The sequence below is a fragment of the Paralichthys olivaceus genome, chromosome 19 (genome assembly GCF_024713975.1).
Source record: "Paralichthys olivaceus isolate ysfri-2021 chromosome 19, ASM2471397v2, whole genome shotgun sequence".
In the NCBI taxonomy this organism is placed as follows: domain Eukaryota; kingdom Metazoa; phylum Chordata; class Actinopteri; order Pleuronectiformes; family Paralichthyidae; genus Paralichthys; species Paralichthys olivaceus.
The window spans coordinates 4,979,759-4,996,565 of NC_091111.1; the positions used below are offsets into that span (position 1 = coordinate 4,979,759).

The following is a 16,807-nucleotide window of genomic DNA, read 5'->3' on the forward strand; positions in this document are numbered from 1 at the left end:
CCGCCTTTCCATCATCCTGCACTCACCTGTGCTTTTCCTCACAGGTCGAGCATCTTGCTCAAATTCATTTGCGAAGGTGGAGGTAAGAGACGGCTCATGAACATGTGTTGAAAATACTAATATGCATCCTCCACCTCCATCCAGTATATACATATATTGTAAATGTAAGCATAAAAGTGTGGCCTATCTATCCATCTATCTATCTATCTATCTATCTATCTATCTATCTATCTATCTATCTATTTATCTATCTATCCATCTATCTATCTATCTATCTATCTATCTATCTATCTATTTATCTTATCATCTACATAACCACCACTAAACATCATGCTCCAGGAGAAGAGGTGGAAGGATGATGGAAGATGGATTTTTTGGCCCATGTGAATGTCTCGTCAGGCGACAGCAGCACAGTCCTGATGGACGCAGTCATCATCGCTGTCAGATGTGTCACAGCGATGAATATAAGTAAGTTAAATATGGACAGGGAGTTTTCACCTGCATGGTCACAGTATTGATCAACACCTTCAGGTCAGGATTTCAAGGCTAATTTGAAATGTTCTTCTTTTGTCAGCAGAGAAATGTGGGTATTATATCTCTGTCATTATTTACTCCACTAAACACAGTCCATGGTGACTTAGAGACACATCTGCTGCTTCTTATAACTGCAACATATATATGTATTCACTGTTTAGCATATACATATACTTAAGCATACTGTACCATTTATTTATTCATTGTTTAAGCACTTCTGGTTGGATGCAAACTGCATTTCATTGCTTTGTACTTGTGACATGTGCCATGACAATAAAGTTGAATCTAATCTAATCTAATATTTATGTTGAGTGCAATAAAGTAAGACAGCGGAGTGTACTGTCTCTTGTTATTATGTGGTTATAGTCTTTACTCATAGTTATCAGTCTGTCTTCACTAACATGTGACAGTTTGTGTTGATGTTGCGTGAAATAAAGTAAAGTAAGGAAACAGCGCCACTTCCGGCTGCATGAGGAAACGGCGGAAACCGTTGAGAGGTGGCTGCACGCGCGTGGTTTCGGGGCTAGCTAACGTTAGCCGCTAATTGACTAACCAACCATCTTCCTAACTAACTTACTAACACCTAACCAACGTCGGGTTGCTGCGGAGTCTCTCTTTGTATTTCGGGACAATGGTCTCGGAGGCAGTCGAGCGGTGGATGTGACACGTGAACACAGGAAGAGGACTGAAGTTCGCGCGGTCGAGGTGAGGTCAGGTCGGGCTGACGTTGAACCGGTGACCCGGGGGCTATTTAACCTGACCACCGCCGCCATCATCGCGGGCTTTGAGGACACTCCAGGAGCAGCAGGATTTGAAACAAGGTGAGTGGCTGTGCTTCACCGCCGAGTCACGGTCATCGTGCTGGTCCGTCCGCAGGTCATGTAGCACCTGTTGCTATTTTATTGCAGGATGCTAATGGGTGCGGTGCCCAGAAGCTAACGCTTAGCAGCTGCTAATCCACGTCTGAATCTGAGGAAGCAGGGAAATGGATCGTACTTGTTCATGATGAGAAGATAAATGTCCGGATCGTTTGGCTGCTCAGTTAATTTCAACGAATCTTAGTGAAAAGCTGAATGTGTCAGATCCCACTGCGGTCGAGTGAGCAGACGATTGTCTTTTTCTCTAAGTGCGCCCGTATTACAGGATGTATGGCTAATGCAGGTAGTCCATGATACGGAGCGAGCCGATCTTTATGCTACTGTAAAATCCCTTATTCCGTAATTTCAGACAAAGGTTGTCAAAAGTTGTCCTCAGGATCATCCTGACTGTTCACTCACTCAGTATCAAGCTTATTTACTGTTTCATTTTGGAGCAATTCAGCCTCAAAGTTCTTTCTTTTGCATTTAAAAAGGCATTATGCTCTTTATTTACTCTACTGTAAAGCCTCTTACACACATAATGCCTTTTTCAACTAAAAAAGGAACTTTGAGGCTGAATTTCTCCAAAATGAAACAGTAAATATGCTTGATACTGAAAGATTAAACAGTCAGGATGGTCCTGAGATCAAGTGCATCAACCTCCGTCAGAAATCAGGAAAAGATGAACGTCTGCTCACTTGACCGCAGTCAGATCCGTTACCATGAATGGGTTTCATCCATTAAACCATTGAAAACATAACGTTCCATCTTGTTATTAGATTCCCTGTTCTCGTGACTTGTGGTTTAACTTCCTTCTATTCTTCGTATTGAACTTATCTTACACGTGTTTAATTATGGCTCATTGTGTTTTACCGTGTTCACCGAAAAGATTATATCAGAAGTATTGTGTTTGTGGAGCCACTAATGATGAAGATCACGTTTTTGTGCTGTGGTCATTCCGATGATGTAAAATCTGAGGTGGACATTGATAGAGTGCATGAGCTAGATCACATTAACAGTGGACAATTAGTGACTGTGATTTACACTATATTACAGACTCATCTGTGTTTGGTAAAAAGTCATCAATCAGTTACACATGCCTGTGATGGACGTTGCACGGTACAAAATATTTATGGTCATGTAGGGCTGGGCAATACAATGATCAGTAATCATCCCAATAATTCTCATCAGCAATATAACAAAATTGGACATTTATTGTGATAATTATCTATATTGACTAATGTGGACATTTTTATTTATTTTGGCCAAATTGCCCAGCCCTATGATCATGTGCTTGAAAGACATTAATTACATTTTTAAAGTTGTTTGTGTTTAAACAATGAAGGGATTATATTTTATTTGTCATCTTCTGCTAAATTTGTAAGCACTATTGTTGTTGCGTGTTTTAATTTCATAATGATTCGTTCATTTTTGAGAATTGAGCTGTCACACCAGTAATGTCTCTGAAAACCACGTTAATTGGAATGGAGGCCTGTGTTTTAAGGTATGTGTTTGTGTGTTTTTCAGATAACACCCAGAGCTTTCACTGCAGTGAAGAGAGAGGTGACAGATCATGGGTAGCTGGAATTCATGAAACTGCCAAAATGTCACCAACACTTGGACTCCCTGTACGTGGATCAGATGTAACAATTCTCATAACCAGGGTCCACTTGCATCCCCTTTGTGTGCTTGTAGAGTTCTGGGGAAAGTTCGGTCAGGAGAGCACAGAAGATTATGAGTGCCTGGCTGAAGACATTCAGTCCCCTGAAAACACATTTCAAGAGTTTGAAGGAAGTCCCGGTGACCAGTGCTTGGTCCAGATAGATGGTATTTGGAACAGGGCCCGCATAGTCTCTAGAAATGGCTCAAAATACAGTGTGTTTCTCATTGACAAAGGGGTGTCGTCTTGCACCACTACAAGTAAGCTGAAATGGGGTAAGAAGAAGCACTTCCACCTTCCACCTGAAGTGGAGTTTTGTGTGTTAGCTAATGTGTTACCACTCTCAACTGAGAGCAGATGGTCTCCAGTGGCTCTTGAGTTTCTGAGATCTCTCTCTGGGAAGTCTTTGAAAGCACGTGTGCAAGATGTGCTGGTGGCCTACAGAACATTTCTCTTGGACATCCCCTGTATATCCAAACAAATGTATGAGATGGGATTTGCCAAGAAGTTGTCTCCAGATGTGTTCCAGGAATTTGTGCTCTTGTCACTAAAGTCCAATAATGCTGTGCAAGTGTCCGCAGAGACTCACCAGACCTCCATAGGAGCAGGTGTGCGATTGCACACGCAAGATTTTTTCATGGTCCCAGAGCTTCCTGCAGGAACTGTGGAGGCCGTCATTGTCACAGAAGTGACAAGTCCACAGAGGATTTTTTGCCAGTTGAAGGTCTTCTCACAAGAGCTAAAGAAACTCTCAGAGAAAATCACAAAATTCTGTGAGGGCAGAATGACCAATTGCACTGTGGGTCCAGAAATGATTAGTTTTCCCTGTGCTGCAAGAGGAAATGATGGCAGATGGCATCGCTCTGTTCTCCAACAGGTTTTCCCTGCCAATGGAGTGGTGGAAGTGTTGAACATTGACTATGGAACAAAACAGTTTGTTCAAGTGGAGAATGTGGGACCACTGGCTTCAGAATTCTTCAGGATGCCTGTTGTGACTTACATCTGTTCCCTCCATGGAATCGTTGACAAAGGGGTCGGATGGACATCCAACCAGATTGACCTTCTCAGGAACCTTCTTCTGCACAAGACTGTAATCGCAAAATTTGAGTACCAGAGCGTGTCTGAGGGTGTGAACTATGTCACTCTATTTGGTGATGAAAATACAAACATCAACAAGTTGTTTGGGTCCAAGGAGAGCTGTTTGCTGGAATGTGAGAAAACACTTGGAGATTATGCTATCCGTAGCCCTGCGTACAACCGTGAGCATCAAGCCCAGCAAGAAAGATGTCAAAGAAAGACGTCAACTTCTACAAAGGCTGCAGAGGAAAAAGAATGGAAAGGAATAGCTGAGAAGTTACCTGCAGAAAACCTCTCCCTGAACTCTTCCCATGTTGCAGTTGTTCAGCATGTATCAAACCCATCAGAGTTTTGGATCCAAACACAGAACTACACTAATGAGCTGAATGAACTGATGGATAGGATCTATCATTTGCACAAAGATTCAGAAAACAAAGATGTGGTGATGAATCCAACTGTAGGGTTGTACTGCGCTGCCAAGGCTGAAGACGGTGTCTTCTACAGAGCAATTGTGTCTGAAGTTGGGGAGACACAAGTCAAGGTGTTCTTTGTCGATTATGGAAACACTGAAGTCGTTAAAAGGATGAACATCAGGACCCTTCCTGGCGAGTTTAAAAAGCTGCCGAGACTTGCACTGAAATGCACCCTGGCTGATGTCAGACCCAAAGATGGGAGATGGAGTCCATGTGCCTCTGAATATTTCATCAAAGCAATCACAGATAAAGCACTAAATGTCCATGTGAAAGCAAAATATGATGATGTCTATGTTGTTCAACTAACAGATCCTGAAGCTCATGAAGACAGAGACCTCAGTTCACTGATGTGTGCTTATAACCTTACTGAAAAGGCTGAGACACAGAGACAACCCAAAGCCAATGTCACTATACAACCTGCTATTCTGCCTCCCACACAAGATCCACATGACAGACTTGCCGATGTGTATGGGAACAAGGGGATATGTCTCAAGGCACAAAACACTGTCAGCCTTGCCATCAACGAAAGGAGAATCCCTACATTCAAGGAGCACATGTTTCCCATTGGGAGTGTCCTAGATGTCTCTGTGTCCCACGTCAAAAGCCCAAATGATTTCTGGTGCCAGCTCGTGCACAATGCAGGGCACTTGAAATTGCTAATGCACGATATACAGGCTCATTATGCAGGCAGGGAATTTCAGCCTGTTGTTGAAATGGCTTGTGTTGCTCGCCACCCTGATAATGGAATGTGGTACAGGGCCATTGTAATTCACAGACATGAAAAACCTCTCGTGGATGTGTTGTTTGTTGATTATGGCCAGACAGAAACCGTCCCCCTCTATGACCTGAGGAGGATCTGCCCAGAATTTCTCACTATGCCTGGTCAAGCCTTTCGATGCAGTCTGTTAAACCCCATTGATCCCACATCTGCCATCAATGAGTGGAATCAGGAGGCAACAGCAAGATTCCACAACTTTGTGGAAACTGCTGCATCCGACTTGGTGATTTTAAAGTGCACCATATATGCTGTCATGTACAGTGACCAGAAGATTGTTTTCAACATTGTGGATCTGGAAACTCCCTTTGAGAGTGTCTGTACCAGCATCGTCAACCTTGTCAAAAGTGCCCCTCCCAAGAAAGTCTCCGAGCCATCGGTTCGCCTGGACTCATACTACTTCTCAACGCACAATGTCAAAACTGGCACAGAAGAACAGATCACAGTGACATGTGTGAACAATGTCAATCAGTTCTACTGCCAGCTCGAGAGGAATACTGATGTGATGGAAGATCTCAAGAAGAAGGTTAGCAGTCTCTGCCATCAACTGGAGAATGTAAAGCTCCCAGCAATCATAAGAGCTTTGTGCTTTGCCAAGTACACTGATGGCCACTGGTACAGGGGTCAAATCCAGGCCACAAAGCCAGCAATCCTGGTTCACTTTGTGGACTATGGTGACACTATTGAGGTGGATAAGTCTGACTTGCTTCCAGTACCTATAGAGGCTAATGACATCATGTCTGTGCCAGTGCAAGCAGTTGTGTGTGGTCTGTCGGATGTCCCCACCAAAGTTCCAAGTGAGGCAAACAGCTGGTTTGAGACATGTGCAACAGAATGTAAATTCCAAGCAGTAGTTGTGGCCAGAGAACCCGATGGTAAACTCCTGGTTGAACTGTATCAAGGAAACACTCAGATTAACTCAAAGATCAAGAAGAAGTTTCAGATTGAGATGCACACAGACAAGCGTCTTGTCTACCGGAAAGCATTTGACGCTCCGGCAAAAAATGTGCTAAAGCTTCCAAAAGATGTCCCAAAACAGCTCTCTGCCCCCAAAACAGTGACTCAAATCAGAGATGAGTCTAAATCTGCCAACACAAATCTGCAGACTGCACCAAAGCCTTTGCGCCATGTTGATGAAAATGGTCAGAAGGTCAAGGCTGTTCCGATACAGCTGTACAAACCTCCTCACCAAAGACAGTCATTTGAGACCACACTGAGAAATATGGGAAATGGTTATGAGCCTGCTGGTGCAAAAGTCAGACCAAGAGAGGAAAATCTCCCCACTGACCTGCTGATCAAGTTCAAATCACCTGGTGCAGACTCTCAGATAGGAGGCCATGTTGAAAAACTTCCTACACTTGCAGATCTGCCCTCAAAGTGTATCACACCAGACATGGAAGCAGATGTTTATGTCTCACACTACAACAGCCCATCAAGTTTTCATGTTCAACTCGTCAGGGACGAGGATGAAATCTTCTGGATTTCTGAAAAGCTCAATGATTCCGTATCAAACCCAAAAACCAATGCCATCAAAGATGTGAATCCAGGTAATGTTGTTCAAGCAGAGTTTGCAGATGACTCCATGTGGTATCGTGCAGTTGTAAAAGAAATCCACAACAACACAAAGGCTCTGGTTGAGTTTATCGATTTTGGAAACACAGCAGTTACACAAATGTCCAAGATGGGCAGACTCCATAAGTCTTTCTTGCTGCTGCCCATGTACAGCACACACTGCATGCTGAGCAATGTTGGAAAAGAGGACATGCTTGATCCTAAAGTGCTGGCAGCTTTCAAAGGAGCTGTATGCGATGGAGAAAAGAAGCTCAAGTGCCGGTTTATCAGGCAGTCAGGACGTGTGTGGGAAGTCAGTCTGGAGGAAAATGGTGTGAATCTCACATGTGAAGTATCGACAAAGAGTTCAGCCAATGCTTCTGAATTTGCCTCAGAGAACCATGAAGAAGTTGAGGAAAAACCTGCCCCAACCCCAGAGAAACAGCCGCTGAACTCTTGCCCTCTGCATTACGGTCAACTAGAGTTTTTAGAGGAACAGCAGTTACAGAGCTACATCACAACTATAAATGATGCTCTTTCCTTTTGGTGTCAATCTGCTGACACAGAAGAACTGGACAAGATAACATCCGGTGTCTCAGAAGTTGGGAATGCAGCCGATCGCAGACATGTTGACCCAGACGCCCTCTCCCCTGGCTGCCCATGCATCGTTCTCTTTTCAGAAGATCATCTCTGGTACCGTGCGAAGGTCATCGACATGGAGGGAGACAAGCTGTCTGTTCTCTTTGTAGACTATGGAAACAAGTCCCAAGTCAATGTTACAGATGTGAGGGAAATGCCCCCTCATTTAGTGGAGGCTCCTCCACAGGCATTTTTGTGCGAGCTTGAAGGCTTTGATTCTTCATGTGGATCTTGGGACAGTGGCGCAGTAGATGAGCTGTTCACACTTACAACAGACCAGTTGTTTCAGCTGACTGTCACCAGAGTCACCAGAGACGAAGAAAGCATTAAATACGTGGTGCAGATGGAATGTGACGGCCAGGTGATAAATGAGATGATGAAAAACTGGTGGAAATGCTCCACAACAGATGACAAACCCAATGCAGGTGAACAATGTGACTCAAGTGTGAAAGAGGCTGCACAAACGGAGTATCCCGAAAACCAGGAAACAGATCCAGATGTTGTTTGCATTCACCCTGAGAGAGAGCATAGAGAAGAAATCCTGTCACCTGCACATTCTGACCAAAGTCATTTGATGTTAAGTTGTGACGAGGATGAGTTTGAAACTGACAAAGCCTCTGAAGAGGAGGTAGCTTCAGTAACGGACACTGTCGGACCAGATGACGTGAGTTCTCCACTGGATTGGAACCGAGAGGAGGCCATGGACAGTTCTGAGATTCTGACAGACCTGGAGTCTTCAGCTGCAGATATGAGTACCTACAACATGGGAAGCAGCTTTCACTCCATGATTGACTTTGGTAAGCAACACATTCATTTCACTTTAGTGTCTGGATATTTAGTTTATGGAAATGTTAATATGGAAAGATTTTTGTACTCTGAGCTTGTCAGGTCATATCACAGCTGGGTGTAACTTGTTATGAGTAATGATTGTATGAATCTACTAATTAAAAAAATGTTTTTCGTTCTCTTAAGATTTAGCAAATGACAGAAATGACAGCAAGACTCCTATCCCAAGTGACGTTTCTCTTCCCAGCCGGTCAACAGTGAAAATGGTAAATTGTGTTACAGTGACGTGTTTATATTCTGCATGTGAAGATATTGACTTTTCTGTTATTTCATTTTGCGTCTTGGGAGATGGACTTGTCTAATGTATTCTTTTTTTGTGAAGGTTCCACGTGAAGCTGTTTTTCCCAGGAAGAGCTTTTATCAGCAGGAGATGATTGATCTGTTTTCCACAGACTTGGAGCAGGTACATGCAGTTGTTTATGTCACTCATCAATATATATAATAACGGAGAAATGTGAATGCATATGGGTGTGGCTTTGCTGAGATTCAAAGTGTTGAGCTTTTCCTCATCTCTAAACAAAGCAGTTGACTCTAAAGTTTTAGGTTCTCCGTGTGTCAAAGTCATTCCACAAAACTGTTATATTCTTTCTTATAAGTGGACAGTAGGTAGAGCGGGTCTAATTGGAAGGTTGGTGGTTTGCTTGAAATTGCCCCTAATGATGTACTATCAGTGTGTGTTACAGAAACGCTCTATGTAGAGAAGATCCATATGAATATTTGTGTGAGTGGGCAAAAGTAACTTGAAGTGTTAAGTACTTTGAGTGGCCCTTAAGACTAGTGAGCATTATATATTTATTCCATTTACCATTTAACAGTGTGTTTGTCTTCTCACAGATTCAGACTGAATTGTTGCTGCCCTCCCCTCTGCTTCCTGCTAAGCTTTTGTGTGGTGAGTGGTTCCAATTTACAATCACACAGCACTCTAGGGATTTTGGGAGTGTTGTTAATGGGGAGAGATGCGAGGCAAACGTACTACGTGAGATGAAAGGGTTCTAAAAAATAAAATACTGTTATCCCGTACTTACACGTAGTTCACCTGCCACACACAACACAAGACATAATGTGAGCCAGGACATCAGTGTTATAGTGACTGGAAGGATCCAGATTCATGATCCGACAACATCGGTTAATGACTAAATCCATGTGATCGTCAGTTTGATTGTTGTGATGTCACAAAGAATAGCGGAAGACTGTGTATGTGTGATTGTTCTTGTCTTCATAGTTGCTCCCACAGAGCAGGAAATTGCAGCTGGAGGTGATGTCATAGAGGCTCCATGCATTGCCCCAGGTTTCGAGGTAATGTTGGGGAAATTCAGTTCCTGAATGAAGGTTTACCAACACTACTTTTCTTATGTGTAAACTGGACTTGTTACTCTGCATCACTAAATTCATAACCTTCATCAGACAGTTTACATTACATCATCAACATTGTGAATCAGATGATGCCTTCAAGTCAGTGATTGATGATCTGATCTGTTTTAGATTGACTCGATGACTGAAGACCAGACCTTATCTCCTCACGAGGACACAGATTCAGGTTTGCTGACATCGTCTCAGGCTTTAAATTACTTTAGTAGACACCATTCAGGCTTTTTGTAATGTTCTCTTGTATGTGTGTGTGTTAAGGCTGTCACTTTTTATCCAAAATTCAAACATTCAATGGAACGTGGGGGAAAAGTTCACATTCTTACTGTAATGACCTGTTTGAATTCAATATAAATATACAGTCTAGAAGCACATTAGACTGCCTGAAGTAGTTTGCCTCATGATCCAGCAGAGGGCAATGTCAGGAAGTCTGTGGGCTCACCTGTTATCTTCCACCAAAGTGAGGCGACTAAGGACGAAATACTTTCAGATGAATTGTGTCATGTCAAACTAGTTTGAACTTGATTTGACTTTTGTCCCTTTGCACTGCAGATCCACATGAGCCAAGTGATGATGACGAACCCACAAGGGAATTGGAAGAGGATGTCATCAGCTTGACTGAAAAGAGCGCGTTAGAATGCATCCCAGTGAGTTTCCACCGAGTGTATGCATCTGCTGTGTCTTTTATGAGGTTTCAGGTTTGGTGTGACCTCAGTGAATTTTATTTTTGACTTGATTGAAACAATTATTTGAGAACATTAACTGTAAACATATTTAATATATTTTAAATTGATACACAATTTTCTCAAAATTTCCCCAGGAGCATGTTGGTTCTGATGTTAAAGATGATCTGCATACACCAATGGCTAAAGAATCAAATGAGGTATACGATACATCTGTTATGTCTATGAACTACTGTTGTCTGTAGTGGATACTCACTGAGCACTTTATTTGGAACACCATACTAATACTGGATAGTTCCTCACATTCCTCTCAGGACAGCCTCAAATCTTTGTGACATGAATTTTACAAACTATTGGACTCACTCCTGCTTTACTGTTCTACTCCATGATGACATGAGAAACTGTGGCCATAAAGGGACCGACGTGGTCAGCAACAACACTCAGACTGTGGCACCAAAGCCGATTGATTTTTTTATTGAGGGCCCAAAGTGTGATAAGTAAGCCTTTCCCCCCACATTACTCCTGTGGCTACAGCCTGGACTGTTACATAAGGCAGGCTGACTCCATGGCTTCATTCTGTTGACTCCAGATTCTGTTCCCATCTCCTTCCACCTCAGCAGAAATCCAGATTCGTCAGGCCCGGCTACGTTTTTCTAGTCCTCAGCTGTCCAGTGTTTGGGGAATCTGTCTCACTGCAGCTTCAGATTTCAGTTTTTGGCTGACAGAGGATTTCTGCTGTCTGACCATTCTCCTTTGACCTCTCTCTTCAGCAAGGCGTTACCACTCACAGGACTGCCGCTCAATGGATGTTTTTTTGTTTTTCAGCCCCATTCTGAGTAAAAACTCTAGAAACGGTTGTGTGGGAGAAAATCTGAGGAGATCAGCAGTTTGAGAAATACTCGAAACAGCTCATCTAGCTCCAAGGATCAGGCCATGGTCAGAGTCATGAGATCCGTTGTTCTCCATTCTGATAAGGAAAATGAACACGCTGCCACAGGATTTTCAGATTGGATATTTTCAGGAATAAGCAGTTGTTCCTTATAAAATGCTCAGCGAGTGTGTGTAAATAGAACTGGATATGTTTACTTTAATATATATTTATCTGAATAGTTATCAATTCATTATATTTCAAGTTAATTTGTCTTGAATTGTATTTCTTGACATTAAAATTGGGTAATTTCTTTAATTCTAGGTTGAGAGTGAATCACTTGGTGAGTCATTACTAAGAACCATTACACAATAAATAAGGTAGGTTTAATAAATACTGCAGGCTTAGGTCACAAGGTAAACCTCCCTTGGGTCAGTTAGGACTGAAGAAACCTTGGATAAGAGTTGGAACAACTTCAAGGAACAGTTACTTATGTTCACATGTACAACTTACAAAGTTAGTTAATTCATTCAATGACAGCACAATTATTACGCTGCGATATCACAGAGGGAGTTTGTTTAATGCTTGTACTGCTGGACATTTACTATCACAACCTCCAAAACAACTCAGCTGCCATGTTTACAGAATGATCCATAACTCCTCTGCTTGTTATGTCCTGCTGTGTCCTCACAGTGACTGTTTACAAGGACAGCACTTTTCCATAGTCTGCATTATGTCCTACCACTTGTTTACACTTGAACCCTATCAAGCATTTGGTAGCTGCTGTATGTCGATGTCATTAAATGCTGTGAAAACTTCCAGCAGGACGTTGTGATGCGAGTTAGACAGATACATGTCTGTACAAGTTGACTAGCTCCACATGTCTTACTTCGATTATTGCTTATGCAGAGTATGACCTCATTCAGGTTATGATAATCAGGAAATGATGTTTGCATGGCATTGTCTTATTCAGACTGAATCGCGTTCATATCCTAATATAGGTGTCCATGTAAACATGTCTTCTGTTATGATACAGTGAATGATTGTGATTTCCTGTTCAGGAGCTCCCTCAGTGCATGAAATGGCCAGTGGAAATGTTTCTCTCCAGGATGAGGTCGTGCCTATGCAGGTAAAGTGGAGCCATCTCTTTTTTTCAAGAGAATACATGTTTGTCAGCATCACTTGGTGTCCGACCACATTCACGACTGTCACAGCTGTGTATCAGTTGTGTGTGTAGAGCCGTTATAAAAAACCCAATGAGCCTTTGGCCCCTCCACACGGTTTGGTGCCAACATACCGATCCCATTTGACGGCAACCACACCTTCAGCACTCAGTGTTCCTTTGTTTAAAAAACAAGTGTACTTCCTTCAAGGTTGACAAACCACTCCTCACACTGCGTGTTAAAGACCAAGTTATCTGGAGGAGAATGAACTGGATCATTTACTCTGAAAACAGTTGGCTAGTCTGGAGTTTTTAAGATGCACTTGAAGGGATAGTTCACCCAAAGATTTTAAACTCTTGTGTGTAAATGATTTTATCTAATAAGAAATTGTTCAGGCCCTAGATTTTAATCGACTGTATCTAAATAACAGTATATAATGTAAGTGGATTTAAGGTTCCGAAACACCAAATCGACAAGAGACCAGGTCATGTTTTTAGCCTAAATCAGCTGTGATCCAACGCAGCTCCAGAGGAGGACATCGTGCTGGATGATGTTACAGGCAGCATGAGGTTCACCACAGCATCTCCAGACTCTTTCACGCCTGTCACATGTGCTCAGTGTGAACCTGCTCTCACCTGTGAAGAGAACGGGGCATCAATGCCCGCCCATTCTGGTGTTCACTGATTGCCAATCGAGCTGCACGGTGCTGGGCTGTGAGCTCAGGTCCCACTAGAGGACTCTGGTCCCTCATGCCGCGCTCACGGAGTCTGCTCCTGGCAGTTTGGTCAGAAACATGCGCACCAGTAACTTGCGGGAGGTAATTCTGTAGTGCGCTGGCAGTGCTCCTTCTGGTCCTCCTCTCTCAAAGGAGCAGATACCGGACCTGCTGCTGGGTTAATGCCCTTCTGTGGCCCTGTCCAGCTCCTCTTGTAATGGTCAGTCTCCTGGTATCTCCTTTATGCTCTTTAGACTGATAGGAGACACAGCCATCAGAATTTGGTCTGGACTTTACCCACAATTTGCAGCGGGAGGTTTTTCTGTACTGAAAAGTTCACAACAGCAACAAATCCTCTGCAGTATTTAGGCGAGAGGTGGAGCTGCCGAGTGCAGCAGACAGACAGGAGGTGACTTATTAATTCCACTGCGAAGATCCCGTAATCACCACAAACTCTCTGGACATTTTCTGTGTCTCCTGTGTGTGTCAGATTTCAATGTTTTTCATTTTTGTGCCTGTTGTGTGTTAAAAGCAACATTGAATAATTGCATTCGGCCCAGAATTGATTGTTTATCCTCTTATTTTAAGGATCTTTGGCTTCGGATATTAGCATGTTGAATTTGCATCTGCTTTTTTCAGGTACTCCAGCTTCCTCCCACAGTGTAAAGACATGCTGACTTAAATTGACTGTATGTGATTGAATGGCTGTTTGTGTCTGTATGTTGGCTCTGTGATACACTGGCAACCTGTCCATGATGTACCCCTGCTCAATGTTAGCTGACTCCAGCTCCCCCCTCAATAGGATAAGCTGTATAACAGGGCTGTGGTCTGTATTACAACGCTCTGTTCTTGTCTGTGTTTAGGATAACTCCATGACTGAAGACGAGACCTCAGATCTTCATGAAGACAAACTCCCTGGTTTGCGTTTTTCATCTTTATTATTTATTTTGATTTGTCCATTGTTTTTTTTTTATTTGAACAATCGTGCTTGTCTCGCACTTCCAATTTGTACAAATGTGATAACGCCTACTCACCTGTCTCTGTGGTTGCAGCTCTGTCATGTGACACAAAGCCACAAAGCTTCTGTCAAGACATGGTATTAGAGATTAGTCAACACAACACACCACATTATACAGCAAGTCATCACATGTGACAAGTGCATGTTGTTATTTCTCTTCAGAGTAACCTGGATGATGAGATGAGCAGTTTTGTGGGAGAGAGCTGTTTGACGGACGTCTGCAGAGGTATCAGACTCAATGATCAACAACACGTGCAAATATTTATCAAAAGGCCGAACAAGTTTGCTCTCTACCATCTGTGATTTGTCTTGATTTAATAAAGATGATCATGTTTGACAGTAAAAATAATCCCAGTACTTTCATGTAGAGAATGTCCTCGTTGTCTGTAGGTCTCATTATACTGATGTCTCCTTGTTCTCTCAGATCAACGCCAACAGACTGAAACAGAGACTGAGCAGCTGGTGCTTTCACCCCCCGAACAAACAGGTTCAGAGAAGACATTATGACTTACGATGATTGAGTTCATTCTATTAGAAAGTTTACAGGGCAGAAGTTGTTTTTAAGTAAAATGTGCATTTGTTTTTGAGCTTTAAATTCCCTGACATTATAAAGTGTTGATTAGATACGGTCGATTAAAATCCAGAGCATGAAGGATTTGTTATTAGATAAAAAATCAGCTCATATGAGCCTTTCACAAACATTATCTGTGCTTATTTTTCATATCATACATTTCTTTGTCATTAGGGCTTGATAACAGCATCTTGAGGATCATTGGCATTGTTTTTAATATTAATATATATGTATCAGTCAATATAACATTGGTCCAGCTCTTGTAGAGGCTTTTTTTTTTTATGGCCAGCAGTGTGGCTTATGTCAAACCAGCATCAACCAGCAAAAGGTTTTCAGTCAGTCCAGTGAGGGACAACCTCAACAGTTAACCTCATTGCACTGTGAGAGCAACAGAACTAACAATAACTGTGATTGAGAAGCTGAACAGGACAAATGTTTAAAAAATTTATTTTTCCAGGATAACACGAATGATTCTTATCCTCACCCCACTGATGATGGATGTAGTTATTTTAAAAAAACAGGTTGAATTCAGAGGGGATTTCAAAATGTGATGCTACAGATTTACTTAAATACTTCTTGCTCATGATGTAATGATAAGTCATTGACAACATGGATACAGTTGAAGCCACTGTTTGTGAATTGTTGCAATCATGATATAATTATAATTATGCTCTTTTTCTTCAGTGTCCCAGTTCATCACAGTGTGAGGTGTTTTTTCTTCCCCCTCAGACTTTCAGCTGTCAAAGGTGACTCATCTCTCTCTGATCATCCGTGACGGTTCTGCTGATGATCCGCCTGTTGAGCAGAGGCCGGAGTAACCGCCCTCCAATTACTTTAAGTGTCCCCGCGAGACACTTCGAAACTAAGTTCATTGTCCAAAGATGCTTCAGTTGCATGAAACAAGTTCTCTTTTCTTTGTTGCGTTTGTTCTTGGTGTGGAATGGCAATGTTGATTTATTGAGTCATTTTCCTTTTTTCCTTTTACATTGTTCCTTTTGAAAAACAGGCATCTGATTTAAAGTGCCTCTTCAAAAAATGTGTTGTCATTATCTTTGTGCTCACCCAGTTTACCGGGAGCTCTTTTGTGTTATAGATCTGTTCTGATTGGAAAAAGAAAGAAACTGCCACGAAAGTATTGAATCTTTCTGTGAAGATAAAACTGGTTTGAAAGGTTGTGACGTGTAATGTTATTTTTAAAAGAATGCAACCAAAGTTTTCTGTGTTGTGGATACATGCATGTGTTAATGAGACATTTCAGTTCAATAAATATCATTACAGATCTAAGGATGTGATGTTTATTTTTTCAAATCACCCACCTACTCCTGTTGTGTGGTGACATGACACGTCTTAATTTTTTATCTAGTCTAAACGTGATTCAATATTTAGTTTAAATCCAAAACAAATGAAGACGGGACTAGTCGGTGAAGGTTGAAAATGTAGAATTTATGTGTCTAACTCACAGCTGCTGCCACTCGTGCGTATTTTATTTATTTATTTAATATTTGTTCAATCAGGAAGTCTCCTTGAAATTAAGGCCTGGGAAGAAACAAACACCACAGGGAATCAATAACGATCATAAGAACTGTGGAAGACATCAGATAAAGATGAACGAGGGACTGTAGTTTGAGGGTGGATTGTAGCTCATTCTGTTTTAACTACACGTTAATACCTGAAACTAGATCTGCCGAAGTTTGTGCGCACAGGAGGGAAACCGAAGGTTATAAAGTTACTAGGTTGGAAAAAGGCAAGATGACCTTTAATTCTGTAAACAGGCGAGGTTTGATTATTCATTTTTGGTTCAACTGTTATATAGGATACTCAAGTGTAATTCACCAGTGTGTTTCATCTAAATTGTACAAATTGTTGTTTTCTCTACCCTAGAATGGGCGTTTATATTTAAATACTTTATATTTACATCAGGAGCAGGTCCTCTACAGAAGCTGCCATGTCTTTTTACTGTAGTCCAGGCTAAACACCTTTTTCAGTTTTAATGACAACTGAAGTTCACCACA

General features: G+C 42.0%; 1 protein-coding gene across 1 annotated transcript; it reads left to right on the plus strand.

Annotated features, from left to right (window-relative positions):
• Positions 1-994: 994 nt before the first annotated feature.
• Positions 995-15,969, plus strand: tdrd6 (tudor domain containing 6). Its single transcript, XM_020091850.2, has 16 exons — positions 995-1,355; positions 2,919-8,363; positions 8,539-8,618; positions 8,735-8,815; positions 9,247-9,301; positions 9,635-9,708; positions 9,895-9,949; positions 10,330-10,424; positions 10,598-10,660; positions 11,653-11,671; positions 12,390-12,457; positions 14,070-14,124; positions 14,259-14,302; positions 14,387-14,450; positions 14,649-14,711; positions 15,525-15,969. The coding sequence occupies exons 2-16, from the start codon at positions 2,996-2,998 to the stop codon at positions 15,611-15,613; spliced, it is 6,273 nt and encodes a 2,090-aa protein (XP_019947409.2). The 5' UTR covers positions 995-1,355; positions 2,919-2,995; the 3' UTR covers positions 15,614-15,969.
• The last annotated feature ends 838 nt before the right edge of the window (positions 15,970-16,807 follow it).

What these genes read in the sequence shown, in the direction of transcription:
- tdrd6 (XM_020091850.2), top strand. Translation starts at nt 2,996, where the DNA reads ATGTCACCAACACTTGGACTCCCTGTACGTGGATCAGATGTAACAATT. An exon ending in AAAGCTTCTGTCAAGACATG is followed by an intron (nt 14,303 to 14,386) that starts GTATTAGAGATT and finishes ATTTCTCTTCAG; the next exon opens with AGTAACCTGGATGATGAGAT. An exon ending in TTCACCCCCCGAACAAACAG is followed by an intron (nt 14,712 to 15,524) that starts GTTCAGAGAAGA and finishes CTTCCCCCTCAG; the next exon opens with ACTTTCAGCTGTCAAAGGTG.